The sequence below is a fragment of the Leuciscus leuciscus genome (assembly GCF_965113295.1).
Source record: "Leuciscus leuciscus genome assembly, chromosome: 14".
Taxonomy (NCBI): Eukaryota; Metazoa; Chordata; class Actinopteri; order Cypriniformes; family Leuciscidae; genus Leuciscus; species Leuciscus leuciscus.
Window position 1 is genome coordinate 27,234,147 of NC_138738.1, and position 10,255 is coordinate 27,244,401.

At 38.8% G+C, this 10,255-nt stretch overlaps 1 protein-coding gene across 1 annotated transcript; it reads left to right on the forward strand.

Annotated features, from left to right (window-relative positions):
• Positions 1-411: 411 nt before the first annotated feature.
• Positions 412-8,892, forward strand: cacng4a (calcium channel, voltage-dependent, gamma subunit 4a). Its single transcript, XM_082136989.1, has 4 exons — positions 412-1,095; positions 1,977-2,057; positions 2,328-2,465; positions 8,312-8,892. The coding sequence occupies exons 1-4, from the start codon at positions 870-872 to the stop codon at positions 8,836-8,838; spliced, it is 972 nt and encodes a 323-aa protein (XP_081993115.1). The 5' UTR covers positions 412-869; the 3' UTR covers positions 8,839-8,892.
• The last annotated feature ends 1,363 nt before the right edge of the window (positions 8,893-10,255 follow it).

A 10,255-nucleotide genomic window follows, 5' to 3' on the forward strand; every position in this document is an offset into this window, starting at 1 on the left:
AAAGTGCCGTTTCCACTTTAATTATGCTTTTAAACTAAAGTTTGCCTCGGGTAGATTAACAAAAACACCCTAGGTTGCATTTTGGCGACAGTTATCCTTTAAAGTCGTTATTCAGTAGGCCAAAAATAGCCAAATAGTGACTAAATATAACGTGCACTAACCTTGTTTTATACAGTCTATGGACTAAATTATTACATGAAAATCAGAACGCCGCATTCAATTTTGTGAGGTTTTTATTATTATTATTTTAATAAGAAAAATTGTGGTAACACTTTACAATAAGTTTCATATAACATTAGTAAACTACACTGGTTAACAGGAACTATGAATGAACAATACTTCTACAGCATTTAGTAATGTTAGTTCATATTAATTTCAACATTTCCTAATACATTAGTAAAATCATTTTTTTTATTAACTAACATAAAAAAAAGATGAATAAATACTGTAACAAATTTACTGCTCGTTTTTAGTTCATGTTAGTTAATCTAATGTTAATTAATGAACCTTATTGTAAAGTGTTACCAAAATCGTATAGCCTTTATAACCTGTGGTAAAAAAATAATAAAATAAAAATGCTATAGGCTAGGAATGCACAACTGATAAATGATAAGAAATTAATGAAATTGTCTGTGTTCTTAAAGAGTGCGCTGACAGTTGGATCCAAATTCATTCAGGACCTGCAGTCATGTCACCGTCATGTAGCCTACAGATCTACCTAAATATAGGTCAGGAGCCGCTACTGGATGTTTTTTTCTAAAGTTTTACTAATGTGCTCATCATGCGTGGCTGATTTTGACCACGTAACAGATGTGAAATGTACTGTGAAGTTGTCTTGATGCGCTCAGTTCAGTCTAGCCTGCGGTATCATGGCTTGGTGTGATCGTGGAGCTCAGGTTGTTTTGACGAGCCTGGGCGCGTTCGCAGGGATCAGCCTGATGGCTGTCGCTATCGGGACCGACTACTGGCTCTACTCGAGAACACACATCTGTAACACGACCAGCAACGCAACAGAAACCCAAACCTTGCTGCAGCCAAAGAAAACACGAGGAGATCTCACGCATTCTGGACTTTGGAGGATCTGCTGTATCGAAGGTAAAAAAACGGACGGTCAGATTTTTTTATTATAATACTAGATACAATACTAGATTGTTCAACTTTTTTTCATAAAAAAATAAACATAAAAAAAATAATTTAACAAATTGTTCTTATGCTTTCCACTGATTTCTTGTTCAAATAATTTGAGACACTAGCATACTGTTATAAGAAAGAATGTATTGAAGTAATATTCTGCCAGACATATGACATGAATGAACATGAACCTTTTTACAGAAAGTATTCTGTAAAGAGTTCGACATTCCTCATAATTCTAGTGCTTTTTAAGAATAAATCCTTAAAAAAAAAAAAACTAAAAAAAAACTTCACAAAAATACTAAAAAAGATAATTTTTTTCCTCTTGTACAGACGCCAGAAGGCAAGATTGCACCAGAGGCTCTTTCATTTGTCTTTACAATGATCCTTTTCAAAACATTGACAAACAAATACATTACATTTTCTGCAAGATCCTGAGCTTCCGAGGAACAGTTTGCATTTCACCCCCATAATATTGGTTGTTTATTTGAAATGTTTTATTAGATCTACCAAAGATGAACAATCTTTACAGAACAGGTCTATTCATGCGGCTTTAAAGAAAGTCACTCAGAGCATGATAAAACATGATGATGGTTTATAGACCTCAACAAGACTATACCAATGGTACAGATATTTATTAGTTACATGTATATTTGCATACATTAAGGTATATTTTAGAGTAAGGTCACACAAGAGAGATAGCAAAATATATTTAATATATTCTTAGTGGTGGAGGAGAAGCTAATTTAAGATTTTGAAGATTAATTCTGAAAAAAAGCAAGGCAGAAAATTAACTTAAAATGAATCTTATAAAAAAAATTCAGCAACACTTATGTTTGGCACAGGGATCAACAATGGGAGCTGCTACTGGATCAATCATTTTTCTGTGGATGACTATGACACCGAAGGTTCCGAGTACATCCTCCGTGAGTTCATTTTCTTTAAAACATTCAAAGAAAGATTTGAAATAGTATTCCACCACTTGATTAAATTTCACCAAAGATTGATATATATATATATATATATATATATATATCAATATATATTAGGCCATTTGTTTCAATATGACATTTCTGTAATAATGTTGGCTAGCTGATTGCGTTTTAGGCATATCTGAGAAGCTGGTGACACATTTTGTGCTGGTGACACATTTAAAAGTCTGTTTAAACACAGTAAGATGTCTTTGTGTGTTGCAGGATTAGTGCGAGCATCCAGTTTCTTCCCCATCCTGAGTACCATCCTGCTTCTATTGGGTGGACTTTGTGTCGGGGTGGGCCACATTTACAGCAGCAGAAACATTATTCTGAGCGCAGGAATCCTGTTTGTATCTGCAGGTACAACACATGCCAGTAACCTTAAAATTCAGCCAGTTCTAGTGCTTCAGAAGAGAATCCCTGAGGAGTCTCCAAACACAAATCATCATTTTAGTAAACAGTGTATTTTAATTGAAAAAGCAGGGTTGCCATAAATGCATGTAAGACATGATATAATGTTGTCATTTTTTTGTTTGTTGCCAATTGAATTTAAATCAATTTTTCCAATTTCATTTTCTGCATATGTTGCGATGAACGAAAATATACATATCTGTTCTGTAAAGGAAATAATTGTTTAAGTTGTGGTGTTACCCAGACATAGGGGTGGGCTATAGACCCGATTAACCGGTAGAGATGTTGGACTATCGTCTCTATCGTGGTTACGTTCACTTGACGTTGCTGTGCTGTCACGAAAGCTTATTGTTTGCATGCGTTTTTAAGCATTGCGGTTTAAAAACAAGTGAATTTCACCATTGAAATGCAGAAAAACAACTCATTTCGCTATATGCGCATGCTGAGAGACTGTTTCTCAGTGCTGTCTGAGAGATGCACGCATGAAGCCGCTACTCACAGAGCACATGAAAACTGAACTGAGTGCTTTTTGCCGACTAATTGGGCATGAACGGCTAAATACATATACTTATGTATCAAACTGACCATGTCTTTGCAAGTAAACAACAATCATTTCTGTCTTAAGTGAACGTAAGCAGTTGAGAAAGAAAACACACGAGTATATTGGATCTGTGCAGTCGGTCTTAAAGTGACAGCATCCAAATTTACCTGCTGTTGTTATTAATGTTAATCAAACAACAAAAAAGATAAAATCTCTCTCTGCTCTTGACTGAATCACTTTTATAACTTTAATAAGAATAAATGTATATTTAAACAATGAAGACTATGCAGTGTTTTTCATACAATGGATCACTTTTACATACAATTTAAGTAGTATTTTTTTCTAGTGCTTGACATTTTTCAGGTAGTTCTATTTAATTTGTCTTAGTTCATTTTTAGTTTGGTTTTCTATATGCTTGTAATTAGTTTCTTTGTTCTTTTTTTATCACTGTTTATTTGTCAGTAAGCTTGAAAATGGTGACAAGAATTATGAAAATTCAATGATATAATTTTTTTTGATACAAAACATTTTTACATAAAAAAAACCTTATCTAAAGGGAAAATAACTATATTGTAATGTATGTATCGTTATCGTGATATAAGATTTTGGTCATATCGCCCACCCCTACCCGGACACATATGTATGGTGAATAGATGGGAATTAAAGGTTATGCTAGACTACTCCACATGTTCCGTATCATGTTAGACTACATGTTCTGTCTTGTTCTTCCCATTAACATAACATAGTATGAGAAGTTTAAGTAAACCAGTTAGTTACGATACAATTATAAAACAAAAATAATTATATATGTTGCGGGGAAAGAAACAGAGATTAAAGCAGAATTCGGAGAAGCCGCAAGAGAGCGAGACGGAGAAAAGATTACATATGAGCTGGTGAGAAACAGTGGGAAAAATAAAAGGTGGTGACAATGGATGAAGCAGCTAGTGTGCCACATCTGATGCTGTCGCTGAAGCCCCCATGCGATATGAATGAATGGCCCAAATGGATGCAACGCTTTGAGCGTTAAATAACTGCGTCAGGCCTGGACAAGTAGTCACAAGAATATCTGGTTAATACATTTATGTATACCATCGGTGACAAAGCTGAAGATATCCTGAATGTTCTTCCCCTGTCCGAGGAGGAGTAAAAGTCATATAAGACAGTGAAAATGGTGTTCCAACAGCATTGTGTAAGCAAATTTAACAGACGTAATCAAGTGGCAGGAGAGAGTATAGAAGCTTTCAATACTGCTGTTACATGCACTGGCAGAACATTGTGAGCCTTAGGAGACGAACTGATAAGGGACAAATTAGTAATTGGCATACAGGATGCAAAACAGACACATAAGAGTGACATTGGCAAAAAAGTCGACCCAGCAATGTCAATAAAGACCGTAAATCAACTGGGTGTTGAAGATGTGGAAATATAAAGAGACACAATTGGAAAGAGTGCCCTGCACGTGAAGCGTATTGCCGTAAATGCCTCAAAAAGGGACATTACAAAAAGCTGTGTCAGCTGGAACGGTCAATGACATCAGTCAGGGAGCGAGAAAAGCAGAGCATGAAAGACTTTGCTTTCCTGGGAGAGGTGAGTTCCTTAGAGACAAGGGGATTGAACTAGTCAGATTGAATGGTCAACAAACCAAATTCAAGCGGGATGCTGGTGCAGTGGTTACTGCAATCCCAGAAAGCATTTTTTCAGCTGCCATTCATATATAGCAAACTCCAGCCATCCTGCAAGGTCCTGTATGGGCCCTGGAACCAGGCCCTCTATGTTCAGGGACTGTTCCAGGGACAGTTGAACATCTAAAATAAACAAACTATTTCATGTAGTGAAAGGACTGTCCAAAGCACTGTTGGGACTTCTAGCCATCAAGGCTTTACATTTGATTACACGCTTATACACTGTGCAGACTAAACCGGAAGATTTGCTTGGGAATATTCTAACCGTAAAAGATTGAGCTAGAGCAAGGAGCCATACCTTATGCACTGTCATCTCCATTTAGAGTCCCACTCCCTCTGCAAGTCAAAGTAAAAGCTGAGCTGCAATGCTCGGAATCCATGGGAGTGATATCCAAAGTCACCGGGCTCCATGGTGTGCAGGGATGGTAGTTTTGCCTAAAGCTCAGGTGAACATAAGACTGTGCATAGATCTAACAGAGTGGGTGCGTCGAGAGAGGCACATCTTACTAGCAAATTTCCTTGACAAAGGAAAGTTTGCTTCTGACCACTTTTATCACGTCATTCATCCAGTACAGAATTGTGTTGGCCCCAGAACACTTCCAGCGTTGCATGACATAGATGCAGGAGTAGTTGGCACGAAGGCTATATCTTGGTGTATGGGGAAAGCCTACAGCAACACAATGAATGATTGCATCAAGTCCTGAGCAGAGTTGAAGAGAAATGTCTAACATTGAATGAGAAATGTGTTGAACATTTTTGTTGTACACAGTGTTACCTCAGATGGAATTGCACCTGATCCTAGCAATGTGAAAGTGATACTGGATATGCCTGAGCCCATTTGGGTTAATAAGAGTGCTGACCCAAAAGCAACCCGATAATGGACTATGGAAGCCTTTGGTCTACATTTCCTGAGGGTTGTCAGAAGCAGAAAAACACCATGCCCAGATAGAGAAGGAAGCTTTAGCAGCGACGTGGGCTTGTGAACGCCTTTCTTCCTATCTGCTGGGGCTAAAGTTCACCCTTGAAATGGATCACAAGCCTAGTCTCTTTGCTGAGTACCAAAGCATTGAACCTACTCCTTGTGTCTCAAGATTTCATCTAAGACTGATGCTCTTTGATTATGACACACAGTAATCCATGTGCCCAGAAAAAAAGCTGATCACAGCAGATGTGTTGTCGAGAGCACCTGTTAAGCACGCACTCTCAGAAGAGGAGATGGAGCATGAGGCAGATCTGAAGGCGTTTGTTGATTCATTGTGCAGAGCTTGCCAGCTACAGAAACAAGGCTTAAACATTTAGTTAGAGAAAAAAAAGTGTAAGAAAGTGTGAGAAAATCATTAGTATTGCCAGTGTGTGTGACCAGAGAAAAGTCACCTGCAAAAAGAGCTGTGTCCATATTGGCAAGAGTGAGGACATTTTTCCATAGCTGGAGACAAGGGATTGACATACTCAGTTTCATGTGGCAAGAGATGCTGAAGATTCTACATGAGGACCACCAAGATATTGTAAAAAGCAGGGCCAGAGCTTGTCAGTCGGTTTGGTGGCCGGGTATGTCAGTACATATTACCAAATCGTGGAGCTATGTAGTGTCTGTGCTCAACACAGGAATGCATTGATTGAGCCCTTGTTGTCAATGCCCATACCAAGTACTGATCTGCTTGTTGTTGACTATTTTTCTATTGCAAGACTTAAAGTATCTACCTCAAGAACAGCCATACTCTATCTGCTCTGAATGAGGCTTTCAGTCGACACAGCAGGATTTTGTGGATGAATACCTGGAACTGTGCCGCCAGGTATGTTGGGACGAGTGAACATTAAAAATGCTCTTTTGGAGATGGCTTAATGACGAAGTGCTCCAAATAATGCTCGTAGGGAACAACAACTGTTCATAATTTAAATATATTGAGTACGCCCTGTGTGTTGCTGGTTCTCCACTTATTGTAGAGGAGCCCGCTCCGAACCAGCTATACTAATCCCAACCCTGCCTGCCCAAAATCCTCCAGTGGACCTCACAGAGCCGAATCCAGAGCACAGCCAGCCATTAGCCCCTTGCACGGACATTAAGACAGGGCCCACCGCAGGCTAGGAACTCATGCCTGCTGAGATGAACAAACCAGAGCCTGAGACATGGACAGAGCTTACCATCGCCCCGGAACCTTAGCCCCAATTTACATCTGACCAGGTGTGTTATCTGGCACCACTGTGTATCGCCGTTGGACTTTTGGTGGAATATGAGGGAATGGAGGAAAACCACGACCACAATGAACACAATGAACTAAAACGGTCCTTTGTGCAATATAATTTGGATACAGATGTTCTGCTGAATCTCCTGTCCACAGTCTTCTGTATTGTCATCAAGGAGCATGGCCACTGGAGGAATTTTTGGATCAATTCCTGGAACTAGTCCGCCAGTCTTGCCCAGCATCAAGTTTCCTGTGTTTTCATTGTCGCTGTTGGTCCTGCCCAGCACAAAGTCTGTTTTGTCGCCCTGTATCAAGACTATTTCACCGTCACTGATCCCACCCAGCCTCCCTCTACCGCCTCCACATCCTGATCCAGCCAGTCTGTCAGCCTCACCTCCGCTGGTTCTCTTCAGCCCCTCGACTTCTCTTCTAACACCATTCTGTTCTGTGGATAAGCCACATGTCTTTCCTTCTCCAGCATCGCCCAGGGAAATGGATCTTCCGGCTCCACCTCCAGCCTCTGATCCCATCTCTCCATCTCGGTCCGCCGACCTGTCGACTCCACCTTCGCTCCTCCCTCCCTTGGCTTCACCATATACCATCATCCTTACGGCTTCACCGGGTTCCTTCGTCCCTCTGGGTCTGCCTTGGTCAGACGTGACCCTGCCTGTGCCACGGACATGCGAGCTTGGCTGCGCCTTCCCGGAGTGGGCATTCTCTCCATGGCCTCCTAATAATCCCCATATATACTGATTGGCTTCATCACTCTGTCTCCTCTCCACCAATAAGATGGTGTGTGGGGGGCGTTCTAGCGGAATATGGCTGCTGTCGCATCATCCAGGTAGATGCTGCACATATTATTGGTGGTTAAGGAGATTCCCCCTTCCATATGTAAAGTGCTTTGGGTACTCAGAAAAGCGTTATGTAAATGTAATGAATTATTATTATTATGGTTACTCAATAATTAGATCACCTGTTAGTCTTTGAGTTCCCATTCATTGTCCGGTATTGTTGTGTTGTTTTGTTTTACACACTGTATCGTTTGAGTTTCTTCACTATTGATTACCTGTGTCTCTTGGATTAATAAGCATAATTTCTATTTGAATTACTTTGTCTGTCTTCATCATGGGTACAAACTTTTCATTTTGATTTTAACTTGCTTGATTCTATCAATTTGTTATATTTTTGTATGACATTAGTCCACTAACATTTTACAGTGATGGGTTTTTAAAACTGAACTTTTGTATGATTGTAGGAGTCATTATCAGAACTTGGAATTGAGAAAACATTTAGTTATGACTTGTCAAGTTTATTACAATGGGGATTATCTAATTAGAAGCTTCTTCCTCTTCTTATTCTTATTCTTATTATAATTTTACCTTTCATCAGGTCTCAGCAATATCATCGGCATCATCGTTTACATCTCCAGTAATGCCGGAGACCCTGGTGACAAGAAAGGAGAAGATAAAAAAAATGTATACAGCTACGGATGGTCTTTCTACTCAGGTGTACTCTCCTTCATAGTGGCTGAGGCCATTGGTGTGTTGGCAGTTAACATCTACAGTGAAAAGAACAAAGAGGTTCATTTCAAGCACTTTGAGTTTACTTCCCCTAACCCCTCGCCCTCCCTCCACACTGGCATTCCAAGTTGCCATTACAGACAACAACGGCCCCAGTCCTGCTCTCAATCCAAAGATCCATCTAAAAGCACTTCCCCTGCCATACTTAGCATCACCAGCTCCTCGATACCTTTGGGGGACATTTCAATGTATACGCTGGTGAGAAAACATCCACTCAAGGCAGGTTCTCTGGCCTCCTATTACACTGGTCTTGCACATCCTAATCTCTTGCAAGCCCACAACTGCATCCCGAAAGATGTTAAGGACAGCTTGAATCACAAGATCACTCCTGTGTAAAAATGCAGTCATGTCATGCATTTAGGATTATTAAAACGGTACAGTTTTTCTAAATCGCTTTTGGCTCATTTTTCAATTTTCTATTTTTTTTTTCCAAAACAATATTCAGATCTCTGAACAATTAGTCCCTTGGTCACACCAGTTGTGAATTTCGAATTAATTAACCAAATTCCACGCATTTTGGCACATACAAAAAAATATGTACAATTGTCGTCAATTTGCACAATAACTAAATACACATGGCTTGCTGAGTTGATTTAGTGAAATTGTCACACTCTTCACAATGTTTTTCATCGTCTGAGCCAGCACATACAAAATGATCCATTCAGTTATCAAAAATGATCAAACATACATGTATTTTCCATAAATATATATGACATGGAATGTTTTTGGTTTACATGTTACAGATTGCTACAAAAATAAATGTGCATATTCTTTTTGTGTGTGTGTACTACAGTATTGACTTTTCCCACTAAATGTTTGCCTACTGTTGAATCTAAAAAGCAATACAAATCGGACAGTCAGTGTCAAAAAAGAAGTAGGACAAAATTTGAATTTGTATATAACAAACATTCCCAATGTTATCTACAATTTTTTTTTGAAAAGTTCAATAAAACCGTTACCAAGACTGTTTAAGAAAATTTGCCAAAGCAATTAAGATAAAATGTAATATAGAATGTATTACATGACAGACTTTTTTTTAAGGCAATTTTTGTTTTAGCATTTTGAATGAGCCATTTGCTTTTTAAAAAAAACATCTATTGAAAAAGCGCAACAAAAACAGTAACAATACTGCTAAAATGGATTGAAATTTTGCTTTGGATTTTTGTAAGTGGTGTATGGTTTATGCTCCTGGAGACCTACCTTCCTGCAAAGTTCAGTTCCAATCCTGTTAATTAAAAGGTGCCAGTGAATGTCATTGTTATAGCCAGTTGATGACAGTAGATGACAACTTAGTTAGGTTCTCTGGAACCCCACCCCTTTGACTTAAAACTTAATCACAATTGTCAGATGCCATATGCTTGAATATACTGCCCATGTTTAAAATATGGATGCTTTTATAAGTAGAAACTATTGTTTATCACTTGTCCATTACTCCCAATGCCTAATTTAAACTTCTGTCATAGTGAAAAAATAAATCCTTAGGGAAATAATCTTTGTCACATATGGTTAACTTGTTCATTTGGTTCCTAAAGTGTCATGGATGACTTGCACAATGTCCCTAGGTGCTGAAAAGTTCACTGTTGTATAAGCATTTATGTAATGAAGCAAAACTTTACTGCCTTACACACTATGTCCTCACATTACATCCACAGGATATGCAGCCAGTCAGCTGCATGCATTCCTAAAGCCAAGGACAGAATCCACTCAATGTTTATAGATGCCCATCATCTTTTGATCTTTTAAAAAAACTAAA

What these genes read in the sequence shown, in the direction of transcription:
- cacng4a (XM_082136989.1), top strand. Translation starts at nt 870, where the DNA reads ATGGCTTGGTGTGATCGTGGAGCTCAGGTTGTTTTGACGAGCCTGGGC. An exon ending in AGGTTCCGAGTACATCCTCC is followed by an intron (nt 2,058 to 2,327) that starts GTGAGTTCATTT and finishes TGTGTGTTGCAG; the next exon opens with GATTAGTGCGAGCATCCAGT. An exon ending in AATCCTGTTTGTATCTGCAG is followed by an intron (nt 2,466 to 8,311) that starts GTACAACACATG and finishes ACCTTTCATCAG; the next exon opens with GTCTCAGCAATATCATCGGC.